The sequence below is a fragment of the Delphinus delphis genome, chromosome 12 (assembly GCF_949987515.2).
Source record: "Delphinus delphis chromosome 12, mDelDel1.2, whole genome shotgun sequence".
Lineage (NCBI taxonomy): Eukaryota > Metazoa > Chordata > Mammalia > Artiodactyla > Delphinidae > Delphinus > Delphinus delphis.
Genome location: NC_082694.2, coordinates 53,824,425 through 53,840,263, shown reverse-complemented (window position 1 = coordinate 53,840,263; position 15,839 = coordinate 53,824,425). Strand labels below are relative to the sequence as shown.

The following is a 15,839-nucleotide window of genomic DNA, read 5'->3' as shown; positions in this document are numbered from 1 at the left end:
TTCATGTACCAGTAATAATAGCTTCTTTGTGTGGCCGCTGTGAGAATTAAACAGATACCAGGTGTGTAAAGTGCCTGGTGCAGAGTAAGCGTTCACGAAATGGCAAGTATGACCTGTTACTCTGGGGACCACGAAGTCACCATCGAGCTGCGTCTCCACGGCCCAGGGCAAGCTACCCGGATGATTCTGCCAGCAATGAGCTTTTGAACTAGTGAGAGGTCCTGGCTGGGCAGCCAACACAAACCCTTGGAAAAGCCCTGAAGGAAGGGAGTGGAGGGCCTGCAGCTCTGCAAGCCCCACCCCCGCGGCTTCTCTTGCCTTCCTGTCTGACCCGTCATTCCCTTTATAGGACCTCAGGCGGCTGGTCTGACTCCCGGGCCGGGGCAACCGAGGCTACACTCCGCCCGGAGACTGCAGAGTCCCAGGCATGGGCCATTCGGGCCTGAGTGCCCTGAGACGGGATGGCTACAGAGTTGCGGACAGCTTCATCTCCCGCGGCGCGACCCAAGCCGCTAGTTCAAGGGCCAGAGGAATGAGGCTGCCCAGTCCCTTGGTCCCCTTGCTCCCCTGTGCTCAGGGCCCAGAGCTTCGCGTCATCTCGAGCAGCGCGCGGGTCCCTTGTCCCAAAAAGCCGGTCGCGCCGGGCCTGGCATCGAGCGCGCGGCTGGGTCTGCGAAGGCCTCGGCCGCCCGGAGCCGCAGAATTTCTCCTTGCAGCGCGCCAGAGTCCGAGCGGGTGCGCGCTACTCAGAGAGCGAGGAAGCACTTGGTACTCCGGGTGGGCCGGGCCACTGGTAGTTCTGGATTTATCCCTGGCAACGGCCAGGGCTGCTACCGTCCTAAGCAAGGCGTCCTCCTACGTGTCCGCCCTCGTGCCAGCCTATCGGGTTTGTGGGTCCTCCAAGAAAGGGAGCCTTTGGGGCAACTAGGGGCTCCTGTGGGCCTTGCAAGGTGCGCTTTCTTCAGGCGCGTCCTCACGGTCTTTCTTAGACTCTCACCTGGTCGGGGAGCAGCCCTGCTGCTGAGATCGAGGGGGAAACAGAGTGGAAAACTCACCCCACTGGAGGGCACCCAATCTGATCCTCTCCTCTCTGATTCCACCCCACAACCCAGGAGAAACATTTCCCGAGTTACAGCTGTACAGGAACCCACAGAGTTTCGAGAAGAGACTCCTGCGAGGCGACTCTCGAGGCCTTGACCCTGACACAGGGACTCGAGACCTTTCCGGGCTCCACTGCGCGGCCCCCAGCAGCAGCAACCCAGAGACCCTCTTTTCCTCCCTGCTCACCCTGCCCGCGTCCAGCAGCGGCTCCAGGAATCGAATCAGGAAAAATCCGGGCAGGGTTGGGTTCCCGCGGCGCGAGAGGAGAGGCTGGTTCTCTTCCAGCCCCAGGCGCCTCCTTTACAAGCCGCATTCCGGGCTCCTCCGAGCGCCCTGGTCAGCTCACTGGCTCACCCACACACCTCTGGACTCAAAAACAGCCACGGTCTCAATGCACACGTCGGCCCCACCTATTCACACCAGCGCGGCTTTTCACCCTATTGCATGCACACACTCTCTTATGCCTTCTCACACCTCCCAGTACATCCTTACGCACTAGGTGGTCGCTTCCCTCTCCAGCATCCCTAGGCAGCTTCTAGTGCCCAGGGTACCCAAGCCGTAGTGTTGGAATGGGGAACACGAGAAAATGAAGGGGCCCAGTCAAGAGCCCTAGCCCTCCTCTGTCCTTCTCCACCCGCCCCTCAATACAAAAACATTCACAAGTTTCCTGTACGGAGGCCCGGCAGCATCCCAGCAAGAGGTGGGCACTGGTGGAATCCAGGAGACCAAATTCCCTGTGTCCTGACTCTGGTGTCCCCACTCGGCTGGTCCCTGCTTTTCTCAGGGGCCAAAATTGTGTTAAACAGGGACTGAGTTAAACTGAGGACCAAGTAGACCGGTGTTCTCCCCAGATCTCCCTGGCTCTGTTTAACCTTTTCTTGTGTGGCAGGCCATCACCACCTGCTCCTTAGGCCACTCCCTGGAGATGCTCTTCGCAGAAGGGACACCAGGTCCAGGCCTGCCCTGAAGCCTGGAGAAGGGTGCTGAGTGCGGGGTGAGGAAGGAGACTGCGCGGGGAGCACAGCCAGCCCTCACGCTCCCGTCTGCCTTCAGTAGCCCTTGACTTTTACAGCCCCGAAGCAGATGAGCCGGCCAGCTGCCCTCAAGGGCTGGGTTCTACCTCCTTCATTAGGGTTTTACCTTGGAGGGTACATGTGTATGGGACCTGGCTGGGAATAAATGAAAGGTGAACATGGTCAGGGAAGCCGAGAGGGAGGCTCCCGCTTCTAGCTGCTGCGTCCCTTCAGGTGGCCTGAGCAGAACTCTTCAGTGGCTACTGGCAGAGGGGAAGGATGACAAGTCATCGGGAACACTGTTCGGTGAACACCGGCGGGGAATAGCTGCGTTCACCTGGCAACATCTGTGCAAAAGTTACGTCCAGTTGGCGCGGTCGGTCTAGTGGAGTGTGGAATGGAGGACTGGCTTGTATAGATTTATACAGTGGGTGAGTAGCTGCTCGGTTTATTTTCAGAACGTCTGCATAGTTTCTCCTTTTAAATAAATATTTTCGGAGTTAGCTTTCCAAGGGGGAGGGAAAGAGGGAAGTTGCAACAAGTAGCGCCACCAAGCCAGAATAAAGCTCCAGGACAGGCAGCCCGCCCCCTACTGGCAAGTGAGAACTCCCAGCAAACTCCATTGAGTCCACCTGGACCGCTGGATAAGGGTGGGGTCCCTGACCATCTGCAGCCTCGGGCTAGGACCGTCTCTTTCTCTGGGCCACAGCTGCCTAGAGCCAAGGCCTTCCCGGCCAGCCGGGCTTCAAGGCTGTGTTCTGGCCCCAGCAGGTCCCTCGGCTGGGACGGGCTGCTCGCTGGGGCGCCGGTGGGAGGGTGGGTTTGAAGGCTTCTGGGGAGAAGCAGAGGTTTGTGTTTGTGTGAGTACAAGGAGGAGGGAGGGGCTCATTTGTGTAGGTATCTCCCTTTCATCTGTGCAGGGGCGTGTTTCACCTGAGTGCCTGCGTTTGTGTGTCTGTAAAAATGGGTTGAGTGTCTATGTGTTGTTTGTGTGTGTGTGAACATATGTGTGACGGAGTATGATATTTCCCCGTGTGGCCACAAGTGTGAGTGGGTGAGTTTTTGTGCTACCCACAGTGCCCAGCACAGTGAATCGAATGATAAATGTGTACGTGTCCTTGTGAAAGTTGGTACCGAGCCTGTTTGCCTGTGATTGTGAGTGCAGAAAATAGGAGGCAGGTAGGGGAGATGTGGGCTCCAGGGACTACTGTGTTTCCTCCCTTCGAGAAGTAAGGACGGGTCTGTCGGCTCAGCTTGGCTGACTCGAGGCAGCTTCTCGCTCCCTGAGCCTCTCTGGACCCTCAGACAGTAGCAGGCTCTATGCCCCGCCAGTCAGGGAGGGGGGGGGCACTCGGGCCCAGGATGACCTGAGTTGTCCCCTGAGAGCACAGCCTCCAGGAGAGGCGACAGGAGCTGCCAGGACTGCACTTCCTCTTGGGGGTGCAGGGGCCGTGGGGCGCCTGATGCCGTCTTATGCTGCTAGGGATTCCCTTGACCCCCACGACTGCACAGAGCTTACGCTGAGGCAAAGCCTCCCTCTCCAAGTTAGCCCGCCCAGCTGCCCGCGTCCCCGAGGGTCTCGACTGGGAAGGAATCCTTGATATTTAGAAAGTCCGCGCAGAAGTGCTCTCCGCGAGCGCTGATTTCACCGGCGGAAAGCGCCGGAGAAGTCCTGGAGCTCCAGGATCACGGGGTCAGAAGGGCGCCTCCTCCCCTCCATCCCTTCCCACCCAGGGCCGGTCGGAAGCGTCCGGGTCGCGGAGGAGTAATGTGTATGGTACCAACAGCCACCGAGACCTGAGACGGAAAAGCCTCAACTTTCTCCTCGAGGAGTCCCGCCGGCTTCGGACCTGCCTGGACCGGCTTAGACTTGTCGCTTAATGGGGAGGGAGGCTGGCTCCCCGAGAGGGGAGGGGGCGCCGCAGGTTAATTTACAGCCGCAGAGGCACCTACGGCGCACCACGCACGGAGGTGCCTCCTCTGCCTGACCATCCAAGCCCCGGCGTCCGCTTGTTCCCGTTTAGAACACGCACCCGGCGCGCCCGGCTCCCCGAGTCTCCCGGACTTCCCTTCTCCCCAAGCCCCTTCATCTCCACGCCAAACCAACGGATTTCTGAGCGTGGAGACCTTCGTTCCACGGCTACACGCACGACCCGGGCTTCGCGGCTGGACCAGCGGCTGCCCTTTCGGCCCGCGAATCTGCCCAGTGCGTCGTGCCTGGTTCTGGGGATGGCGACCACCGCTAAGGCGTTCGCCCTTCAGGAAACCTCCACGGCCCGACCTGTTTCCCAGCCTTGGCATGTCCAAACACACGTAACCACGTTACGCACACAGCCTCTCATTTCCTACCCCCATTCCCAGGTGAAGAAAGAGGCAGGTGAGGGCACTGCTCGGCTGGTGGGGGGAGAGGAGTCCCCAAGAGGGACAGGCCCCTTCCCCGCTCCTGCAGGGAGCTTCCCGGACAAGAAAAGGGGCAGAGTGCTTTGGGGCAGGAGGTTTCCGAGTATTCAGCCCCTTCACCTTGCGACTCATAAACGTTGTGTGTGGGGGAAGGCGCCTCCCGGTTTCTGGGACTCATGGGGCTTCGCTGCCCAGAACGGTCCACCCGGGGTGTCGAGTCCCTGTAGGGAAATGAGACACAGCTGCACTCCCGGCTCGCGGGCCTCGTGGTATATATCCATATATATATATATTTATGATTTCTAATTTTATTATAAAATAAAAGCAGAAATATTTCCCGAAGAACATTCACATGAGGACATAACAGGGAGATGGCAAGTCTGCGGCTCGGAGGCACGCTCTGCCGGGAGCACGGCGGCCACAGTCCCAGGAGGAAGAGGAGAGCGAGTGGCGGGGCCTCACCAAAGCAGAGGGGCAAGCGGCAAGGGGGCGTTCAGGGGCTTCCCTGCCGCCGCCCTTGCTCTTTCACTTAAGTTACTAGGCAGCGCTGACACCTGCAGCCCCCAGCTGACCCCGGGGGGAGGGCCTCTGGAGAAAGCCCGGGTTCAAAGGCCCTGTCTTTTCTTTGCTCTTCCCCCTCCCACTCCCACCCCCGTAAAGTGAGGAATAGGGGGAGGGCAAATAGACCGCCAGGCACGAGGAGAAAGACCGACGCGTACAGCCCGCGAGGTGCAGGAGGCTGGCGGAGAGGAGAAACCGAAAAACAGAGATAGAGTAATAGAAACCTAGCGAGAGATGGCAAGCCGGAAGTACAGCGGGAAACAGAGACAGTGCAGAGGGGGAAAGCAAGAAGAAGAAAGGGAAAGGAGAAGAGAGAAGAGAAGGGGAATGAGAGGAAGAAAGAACAAGGAAGGCAAGGGAAGAGAGCGGAAGAGGAGGCACGGAGAGAGAGTAGGAGAATGGTGTATAATTTATTCCCTTCCCTGGTTCAAGACCCGGTCCCAGGCCTCCAAAGGATCTCCAAAGAAGCAACTTGTTGAAAATAAATCCCGAACAAAGACTAAACCAGAGAGCCATCCGCCCTGCCCGGGCCGGCAGTTCTGCCCGCTCAGCGCGCGGGTCTTCCAGTACCTGGTGGGGCCGCCGGCGCGGGGCGCCCTCCGGACACGGTCCTTCTCAGGTCCCGAGCGACCAGCCCAGAAGGCAAGCGCGTCGAGGCAGGCGGGGCTCTAGGAGCCCAGGTCCACGAGGTTGGCCGACATGGGGTTGAGGATGGAGTCCTGCAGGCCGTGGTGATGCTGCAGTGGGTCCGAGCCGCCTCCCCCCGGCACAGGCACGGGCACGGCGCTGGGGCCCGGAGGGTGGCCCAGGCTGTGCAGGGACGGCAGCCCGGGTGGCGGCGGCGGGCTGAGCAGCAGCGCGGGGCTGGACGACGAGTGGTCTGGCGTCCCCGACGGCGTCTTCTCGTCCTCCGAGCTGCCTAGCACAGACTTGCCACTGCCGTTCAGCGACGCAGCCAGCGGATTGTGGCTGTTGGAGTTGGAGTTCTCGCTGTTCTCCCTGCAAGTGCAGGAGCAAAGCAGCCGGGTCAGCGGGGAAACCGAGGCTGATCGGCGCCGCGTCGCCCTGAGCCAGAGCCGCCGCGCGCTGCCTGCGGGTGTTTTCGGTTTCTAACATGTTTCGCGGCCAAGCCTGGGCTCTGGCTCTTTCAGTCCCTCCAGACCCGATTTCTCTCTTATACCTTCTCCCTGTATCGTTTCTATCTCCCCACCTCTCCTGCTCTCAATCTCACGAATATCTCTCTGCTCTCCGTGTGTTCTGCCCTCCCTGCCTACCCCCACTGAGTGGCTGACTTTTCTTTTCCAGAGCAGAGGGGCAGGGGAGCAGGGTTCATTGGAGTTGTAGGGAACAGGGACAGGGAGGAAGAGAAGGTGCCTGGGTTTTCAGATCACTCTTGGCTACTCAAGCCAGCGTTTGTTGCGGAGAAGTGGGTCCAGGAGAGTCAGGGACCCTAGATTCTAGGCTGAGGGTCCACTTGAGGTTGGGGATATCACAGGTCCTCATCTCCCTTTGCTTTTCTCTGCTTGAGGGAAAACCCGGTCTGAGGGCCAGGTTCCTGGAGCTAAGGGTCTTTTCCCTCTAGTTCCAAACTGGCAGGCCTTGTTAGGGTTTTCCTTGCTTGGCCTAGGAACGAGGCCCTAAGGATGCAGGACTCCCTTTCCCTGGTGGCACAGCAGAAACTTCAGCTGGGGGCCTGAAGCTGGGGTGTGGGGGGCAGCTTCTGGGAGAAGAGAGAAGTTAGAGTGAAGGGGATTGCTAATTCTGGCCTAGACTTTTTCACCATACCAGAAACTGAGGGACTCTTCAGCCCTCACCTGGGGCCTGACCTGAGAACTTAGTTCTTCAGGACTCTGGATGCATTGTATTCTGGGGGGAGGGGGACCTCAGCAGGGAGAACCCACCTCCTGCCCTGTCTCTGACCGTCGGACAGCCCCTGCCCAGATTTGGAGGTTTGAATTCTTGGGTAGATTCTCTCTTTACTGGCTCCCCAGGGCCTTTTCTTTCTGTTTTCCTGGAAGGGAACTTCCCACAGGGCTGGCAGCTGAATCCTTACAACTGTGGATGCTCCAACCTCATGGTCTTAGAGACCAAGGTCAGCTTGAAGCCACCCCCCCCCGCCCCCCCGAGTCCCACCGCTGATTCCACTGTTCAGCACCCGTACTCTGACCCTGGCCATTCACTCCGGGCTGCACACACCCCGTACCACAGACCCCGGGTGTCTCGTTCTGCTCTTACACTCAGGCTGATTCTGTTCCCACAGTCAGCTTCTCCCCCTCCAGATTTGGGGTTCTGAGGGGCCAAAGCCACAACGGCCTCATGGTCAACTGCAAGGCTAGTTCAGCAAGTCCCGGTTTCCCTGAGGACAAGCAACTCCCAGCCTTTCTGCTGCTCTCAGCTCACCCCAGACATACCGACCTACCTGCCAAAGAGGGTAGAGCCTGAGCAGAGAGGAGCTAAGGGCTTGGCAGGCCAGGGAAGGACTGCTGGGTCCAACGAGGCAGAAAAAGGGACATGTGTTTCTCTTCTCTCCTAGAGCTGACACTTCCTCCCCAAGCCTTTCACCTCTTGGTCCCTTCAATGCGCGATAAGACTTTCCCTATCAACCCTCCTATCCAGACAAGGAAAATTCTTCCAGGCCGCTCCACATCCACGTCGTACCAGGAAAGTTCCAATCCCAGTACTGACCCCAAATCACACGGTCTGTAGCTGAGTGAGGCAGACGGGAAGCCCTGGGAAGTGCTGGTGAATTCTCACAGGCAGTCTAAACCCCGCACCCCGCACCGCGCCCCCCCATAGTCCTCGCCAAAACCCTGTGTCCTCCGACCTTCGGAGGACTAACAGGCCTTGCCCGCTGTGCGCCCCGTGCCTGGAATCCAGGCCTACCGTCTTGCCTTTGTCCCGAAGGTCGCTGCTTCTCCACTTTTGCTCACAAGCGACCAGGGAGTTAGTTGACAACTTCCCGATTGCTCTGCCCGCTTTAGACAAATTTCGGATCACTTGGTCGCCGGCAAGCGCCGTCCGGGTCAGACCAGGCTGCAGCAGGGCCCTTGCTGGGACGAGCGGGCCCAGTTCAAGCCTTTTCAGTGGCTGAGTGGACGCCCTGGGACCCCCTCCCTCGAGCCCGGGGTAGCTGGCGCCGAAGTTCTACTTACTCGTACCTTTCCTTGGCCTCGGCCGCCCGGTCGCGCTGCCGCCGGTTCTTGAACCAGTTGCTGACCTGCGTGGTGGTGAGGCCCGTGGCTTCCGCCAGCTCGCGCTTCTCGCGGGGTGAGGGGTAGGGGTTGTGAGCGTACCACTCGCGCAGCACGCTTCGACTCTTTTCCTTGAAGCAGTAGCTGGTCTCCTCGCCGTCCCAGATGGAGCGCGGCAGGGGAAACTTGCGGCGCACTCGGTACTTGCCCACAGCGCCCAGGGGCCGGCCGCGCAGCTTCTCCGCCTCGATATAGTGCGCCTTGAGCCACAGCTGCTGCAGCTTGGCGTGGTTGTGCGGCGAGAACTGATGGCTCTCCAGGATCTTGTAGAGCTCGCGGAAGTTGCCGCGGTGGAAGGCCACCACCGCCTTGGCCTTGAGCACGCTTTCATTCTTGTGGAGGTGCTCGCAGGCGGGCAGAGACCACAGGAAGCGGCCCAGTCGCTCGATGTTGCCGCCCTGTTGCAGCACCTCGCACACGCACGCCACTTGCTCCTGCGTGAAGCCGAAGGTGGGTAGCATAGACATGGTGCCGGTTGCGCCCGCCCGCGCGCGCCCTCAGCGCGCCGCGCGGTCCGGCATGGGCGCCTCCCCGCCGGACCGTCCGGGCCAAGAGGCGGGCGGGGGGGGGCCCGGCCTGGCGCTGGCTCCCGGAGAACTCCGAGTCACTGCAGGACGTCCCCGAGCCGGCCGCGGGTCCCGCGCCGCTCCGCGCCCCCGCCGCCCGCGCACTTCTCCTGAGTCCTCGTCCAAGCCCGGGGGCCGCCCGGGGCGCCGCTCCGCATGCTCCGCGCCCTCCCGCCCGCCAGCCGCTCCCTCGTTCGCTTCTCGCTAGCTCTCCCTCCCGTCTAGCTCGCTCGCTGCTTTTTTAATAATATTATTCTAAGCGGGCATGAGGCGCGGCGGCCCGCGCCCTGATTGGTCTGGTTATCTGACCCGGGGCCTGCCCGCGCCAGACAATAGTCGGAGTCAAATTATTCGCCATGGAGACGCTGTCAGTCACTGGTAACCCGAGCCCGGCGGGCCTGGCGGCTCCCCCCGGCCTGCTCCGTTGACAGATCGCCGGGCTCCGTGCAAAGCGTAGGGCAGCCCGAGACGGGAGCCGGAGGCGCTCCAAGAGCCTGGGAGGCGGAGAGGGCCGGGCAGAGGCCAGCGGCGGCGGTGATTGACGGGGCGGACGCCCAAAGAGCAAGGGAGGAGCTGGACCCGGGAGGCGGGGGGGGGGCGGAGTGGAGACGCGCACTGAAGAAAAGGGGAGGACCGAGGTGGGGAGGGAAGAGAGGAGAAGAGAAGGCGGAGGACGTTAAGGGGGTGCCGGGAAGAAGGGGAGGGAGTGGGGTGGAGGGAGCCACGAGGGGGAAGAAACTTTGCCCAGCTTTTCGCAAGGCCGCGCCGGCTGTCCCCCGGGTCGTCACGCCGCTCCCGGGGCTGCTGTTTGCCGGGTGGATTCTGCCCAGGAGCTGACCAGTGGGGTGGGAGAGTTTGGACGCGCTAGGGCGCCCCTTAAAGATGTGGCTTTTCCTGCTGACAGTACCCCACCCCCACCCTAGGGGTTCGGGACCCGCGAGGTCCGCGAGGGAGAGGGGGAGGGAGCAAGAGAGAACTGAGGAAAAGTTGGCAGTGGCTACGGGCGGACGCTTGAGAATCTACTTCTTGGAGGATCCCGCCTTTCCTCCTTCTCTTCACCGGGCCGGCTGCCCCGCGGCCGGTACCGCCCGGCTGAGCTCTCTTGGCTCTTCGCTGGGCGGGGACTCAGACTTAACCCCACGGGTCCCACGGCCCGAGAAGCTCCCGGCACTTCCGTGTGGCCTCCACGGAAGTTGACTCCGGTGGGCAGCGCCGGTGGTCTGCCCATAGGGATGCGAGGGCAGGGAATCTGGGATGGTCTTGGCCCTTCTCCTGTGGGTGGTCGGGGAGGCAAGATCCACCACCTTCTGGCCTGTCAGCTTGGACTCGGCTCTGGCCAATTCCAACATGAGAACCGGGTCGCTGAGCTCCGGAATGAGGGGCTTAAAAAGGGGAGCCTATTTTTTGCTTCTTTGTCACGGCGCGTGTGTAAACACGTGGCGCTGGTTCTCTGGGAGAAGGGCAGGCGAGTAGGTGGGAGGGCTGGAGTGGAAGAGGGGGTGTTGCGGCTGTTTCTACGGTTTTGAAAAGCCCCGGGGTTAGCTCCTTCCCCGACTGGTCTTTCCCACCTCCGTTTCCCGTCTTGGCTCTGAGCTGTTGCAGGCTGGAGCCTCGCTGGCTCCCAGTGCCAGGACTCAAGCCAAAACAGAGCCCCGGCTCTGCCTTCAGCTTAGGACTGTGTAATCTGCGTCTAGGCCACATTTCTTGGTTCCTACCCCTTTAAATTTACTCAGAAGTTTGTGCTAGGAGCACTGGAATGCAGGTCCAGAACCCTGGGTTCAAGCTGTGACTTTGCTTGGTGTTTTTGAGCAAGTCTCCTACTTGTTCCTCTAACCCTTAGTAACATTTCCCAAAGTTTCCCCCCTGCTCTAGCATTCTAGACGTCCTGTGGGGGACTTGCAGTCATGAAAGAGTGGAACCCTGTGATACTCCCTAAGACTTTTGCCTCTGGGGGCCTGTCCAGATGTATGGAGACCACAGGGTTATCAAAGTATGTTCCAAGCCAGTGGCAGGGACAGCTCCCTGCAGAATCTCAGGTGGCATGCTCAGAGCCTGCATCAGTCTGCTGAGAGGAGCCCTGCTGTGTCCAGGCCACTTTATCCAGAGTCCCGTGTGCTGCCACACAGGGTTTGCCCCAGAGTCGGGCTTAGAGGACTCTGGAAGACATGAGGAAGTACTTACCCTTGGCTGCAGTGAGGTTCAGAGCCCACCTTACTCGTCCCAAGAAAGGGCAACCTACTCTTTCCAAGACCTCTTCCTCAGCCACGTGGTTAATGACTGGCAGGCAGGTCCCACCTCTGGCCATGGCGGTCTTACATCTTGGCAAGATCAAGTCGTAACTGTTGGGGAGCACCCTAGTCTGGTGCAGGTGAGTGGGACTGGTCAGTAACTTCCTGGTGTGAGACTTTGGGCCAGTTTATGGTCTCCACCTCATTCTCTCTATTAGATGAAGCCTGCGTGATCTTTCAGGTCCCTGTTGCCGGAATGAGTCTAAGAATACTAACCTGGAAAAAGTGGGGAAACTGCAACCTCAGCCCCAGCTTCCGCTGGGAATATGCCCCTCCCTGGACCCTTGGAGCGTCAAGATTGAACTTCCTTCGGGCCTGGGTCCTGCCCATGTTCAGCTAAGGCAGATTTTCTGGAGCTTCAGACTCACTGTCCCTGCTAGTGTTGCTCTCTTTGTGGCCTCTGGGTGCTGAGCCCAAGGGTCAGACCTGCCAGGAGAGCACACGCGGTACCTGCCATCTTGGATAATATAGTGTGTGCCATGTGAAAAGAGTGAGCGCAAAACCCTGTAACATCATTACTCAATGCATGGGTGTGTGTCCATATGCCACTAGTTCTGCCCTTCCCCCATATCTGTAGGAAACCAGTTTTAGCAGGTCTGGGCTAGAACCTTTTGCCAGCAGAGGCAGCTGAGCGCCTGCCCTAAAAAAGGCTAGGAGCTCAGCTAGGGTCTCTTTACACTCTGCAGCCCCCTCCCTGCCTAGCCCCCTCCCTGACAGCCTTTGCCACAGGACAGAGTACTTGGCAGGCATTCGGGTCCTCCAGGATTTGATAGATGCCAGCCTGACCCTAAGGCAATCTCAGCCCCAGGTTCCAGTGCTCAGAGCAGCTGCTGGAGAGGCCTGAGGGTGCCAGACACGGTGGGTCTACCCCACCCCAATCCAAGGAATCTGTGGACTATGCAATCTATTCCTCCCCTAAGACACACTTGAAAGGCCTGCACAACTGGAAGCTCCATGGCTGGGGAGGAGAAAACTTTGTAGACCTGTGGAAATGTGGGCTTTATTGAAACGTCTCCTTTCATCTCCAAAGTGGGCCTGGAGTCCTTTGGGATAGACTTTCTGGAAGACAGCAGCAGGGGTGGATGGGTGAGCTTTAACGAGCCCACTGACCCAGTGGGCTGACCCAGTGCCTTTGCCCCGACTCTTGGTCAGGGACAGTCTGAGGCTGGGCCCCCGCAGATGGTACCCATTGCCCATCCCAGGGGCAGCACGTGGCCCACTCCCGGGACTTTCGGAGAAAGGGAGAAAACAGCGGAACCAACCTCGCAAGGGCTCCCCTGACTTTGGTTTGGGGCTTTTCGTAAAGAAGGGGTTGTTAAGGAAAAGGAGCTGCTAGCTGGCTATTTCCAACGCCAGCAGAGAAGGGGGCGGGGTTCGGTGCCAAACCAGAGAACCAGACCCTTTCTTTTCTTTAATCTTTATTTTTCCAGCCTATAAAGATTGCAGAAATCCCCTGGGCAGACTCCGGCCCTGGCGCCGCCCGCCTCAAGCCCTCCCCGCCGTTCTGCATCTCTGGGGTGTCCCGGCCCGGGGGTGGGGAAGCAGGGCGCTTCCCCTCTGCGACCGCGGCCGCAGAGCCCTGTTCCCCCCACACTCACTCCCACCCGGCCTCCCGCTTGGGCCTCGCTCGCGTTTCGGTGAAAGCGGGGCTCCCGCCGCCGCCCCGCCGCCCCGCCTGCCCCCTGGCATTTTCGACCCCCCGCACCGCACGGTTTTCTGTGTTGGCCGACTTTTGGGGCAGGTCAGGGCGCGGGAATTCCGCTCGAAGCAATTCTCCGTTTTTGAAGACGGTTCCGGTGGCGCCCGGGGATACAGGGAACTGGGCTCCGGGTGGCCGCCCTCGTGAAACAGAGCGAAACGGTGCATCGCCTGCGCCGCACGTGGCTGGCACGGTCCCGGGCCCCCAAGGGCCGGAGCAGCAGCGTCCAGCGGGGGCAGCCGCTGCCCCTCCGCCCTGCGGGCCTTTTGCCCCGGACCCATGCGGCGGCCTGGGCCGCCCTCAGGAGCAAACGGTTTGGAGGCCGCAGGCTCACAGAGGATCTGGTTCTAAACGAAAAGAGCGAGAACGTAGGGCTTGGGGTCGGTCTGGAGGCTGGCAAACCCGGGAATAGGCCCGGGACGGCGCCAGGGCCGAACAAGACTTGAGACGGGTCCCCAGGTCCCGGGCGCTGCCCGCTTGCCTACGACGCCCGTCCCGGCTCGCGGCCTTGCGTCCCCGCCCGCGGTCACGGCTCGGTCCTGGAGCCCTTCGTACCCGCCCCGCGCTCCCTCCGGGGCTGGCAGGGGACGCCGGGCCCCTTTGCCTGGGAAGGGGTTGGGGACTGGGGGGCGCGGGCGCGGGCTTGGGGGATCGGGCATCCGGGTGAGGGGGCCAGGTTCTCGGCTTTGGGGTCAGGAAGCGGCCGAAGTCCGCCGCCGGGTTTTTTCCGCGGAGGCGCGGAGGACCTGGCCACTGCGGCCCTGCCTTCGGCCGGGTCTGCCCGCGAGCGCCCCCACGCGGCAGGTCCCAGAGTCCGAGTCTGTGGGTCGATGCTCGGTTTCCCGAAGGCCTCTAACGGAGCAGCGAAAGGGCGCCGGGAGGGCCCGCAGGTTCCTCCCTGCTCACCACCCCCAGCACTAACCGGCCGGATGCACAGGCAGAGAGGACACGAGAAGTGGGGTGCGTCCGGGCAGCGCGCTCCCTCGGAGACAGACACACACCCGTTCCGAGGCGCATTAGGTTGCCCGGGTCTGATCCCACGATCCTTGGGGAACAGTCACCGGCTTTTCACCCTCGCGCGTCCCCCCGCCTGGAGACTCCGGATCTGCCTGGCACACAGTGGAAATGTTCTAATGAATGTTTGAATGACCAGTGGGATCTGACTGACAGCAACAACTGGGAAGTACCAGGCCAATAAGAGAATGGCCCTCTTCCGCCTCTTTCCTTCTGTGCTTCACTTCCAGTCCCCTTCCGGCCCTCCTTTCTTTGCAGGGGAAGACTCAGATCTGTGACGGCTTTCTCCAACCAGAAGTACTGGGTGCTGGGGTCTCTGTAGGGCTATGCAGAGGCTACAGACAGAACGCGCTGCTCTTAGAAATTACAGATCTAACTGCCTATAGCATTACCAGGTCCCCCTGGGCTGCAGGAAAGAAAGTTTTCCAAGTAGAGTTATTCTAGTTTTTGTGGGGCTGCTGTCTTTAGTTGCATTTCCTTAGTTACTTTACAAAAATCCTCTGTAGGTAACGTGTAGATCAGGTTTCCTGTAAGAAGTGACTTTTTTTTTTTTTCTTCTTTCCATTACCTGTGAGAAATTCTATCCGAGAGTAGGGATTCCTGGCTTGGCACTTCTCTCTCACTGCTGTATCTATTTTTATTACCATTAATTACAGTGCATCAGTCCCACTCATCAGTAACACCCCTCCCCCTGGCCGCTGACTGCTCTTGGCTCTCCTGACTTGGGTAGCACCTGGGCCAGAGGGCACTCCCACCCCGCCATTGAAGGCAGCCGCACAGGGGTTTCCACCAAGTTCTGCAATTGAAAAGGGAACCTGGAAAAGCCAAGATTATTCTTAACTTGGAAATCCAATACTTTATTTTGTTGTCTCTGTGAATTAAGGCTAAAATCCAGGGGCTGTTTCTTATAGAAGAATGTTTGCTAATTAACTTATGCACATTGCTGTGAGAATGCTTTAATAAAGTAGGTAGAAACAAGATACAGCCCTGCTGGGGAAGGCACGTAGCTCAGGGAAACGTGTGCCCGAGGCTGCTGCAGAGGATCAGGTCAATGTCAGCCTCTAATAGATGTCCTCTGGTAGCACCGTGGCATTCTGTTTTGTGACGACAGGTGGGGTTGGCCCTTTGGCCAACCATTCTAATACAGTTGCACTGTTAGTAAACGCTCACATATAGGGCAGATAGGCTGGGCGGGGCCGAGGACGTGGGCTTTGGCAGCAGACAAGCCTGGGTCCTTGGTCCAGACCCACCACTTAAGTAAGGCTCTCAACCTTGGAGCCTTATTTTGCTCATGTGTAAAACGGGGATAATAACCCAGTGTTGGCACACAACAAGCCTTCAACGTTTGCTTATTGAATACAGTTGCATTGGGGATTGGAGATAAAAGTTTGTGAAACATCTGGCTGACAAGAGGTGCTCAATAATTCAGGCTGTTGTTATCGGGATGTGATGGGATGGTGTGTTTACACAATTGCATATGATTAGTGTGATTTCAGAAAGCACCTGACTTAAGTGTCAAAAGGCAGATTTAATTTCCAGGTGACAAATAATATCAAGCCCCTCTCGATTCCCAGACCCGGTCTAGGCACTGTGGGAAGCGCTCAGTTGTGTGACGGGAGGTCCTGGAGCAGTTGGAAAGACAGAAGCTCGTACGTGTGAGACTCCCTTGGTCTCTGCAGTTCACCATCCGCGGCAGCCTTGGAGAGGGTGTGGGCTTTGGTGTCAGGCTATCTGGGTTAAATCCTGCCTCTGCCACTTAATAACGGGGTGACCAAGGGCAAGCTACTCAATCTTATGGAGTCAGTTTCCCAGTCTAGGGAGAATAAAAAGTAGGCATAACAAACACCTTTGCTCTCAGGGGCTGGGGAAGTGGAAATGAGCTAAGCATGTGAAAAGGCTGGGTCCCCATTCGGAAAGGAATAGGAGAACTTCAGGGGCCATAATGT

At 59.2% G+C, this 15,839-nt stretch overlaps 1 protein-coding gene across 2 annotated transcripts; it reads right to left on the bottom strand.

Annotated features, from left to right (window-relative positions):
- Positions 1 to 4,802: 4,802 nt before the first annotated feature.
- SIX2 (SIX homeobox 2) lies at positions 4,803 to 9,325 on the bottom strand. Of its 2 annotated transcripts, none has more exons than XM_060027587.1 (2): positions 8,228 to 9,325; positions 4,803 to 6,074 (listed from the first exon to the last, which is right to left on the bottom strand). In XM_060027587.1, exons 1-2 carry the CDS (start codon positions 8,791 to 8,793, stop codon positions 5,744 to 5,746), a joined length of 897 nt encoding a protein of 298 aa, XP_059883570.1. In that variant the 5' UTR covers positions 8,794 to 9,325; the 3' UTR covers positions 4,803 to 5,743. The 2 variants fall into 2 exon arrangements, with proteins under 2 accessions (XP_059883570.1, XP_059883571.1); XM_060027588.1 differs by having other exon boundaries at positions 8,234 to 9,325.
- Positions 9,326 to 15,839: the final 6,514 nt, after the last annotated feature.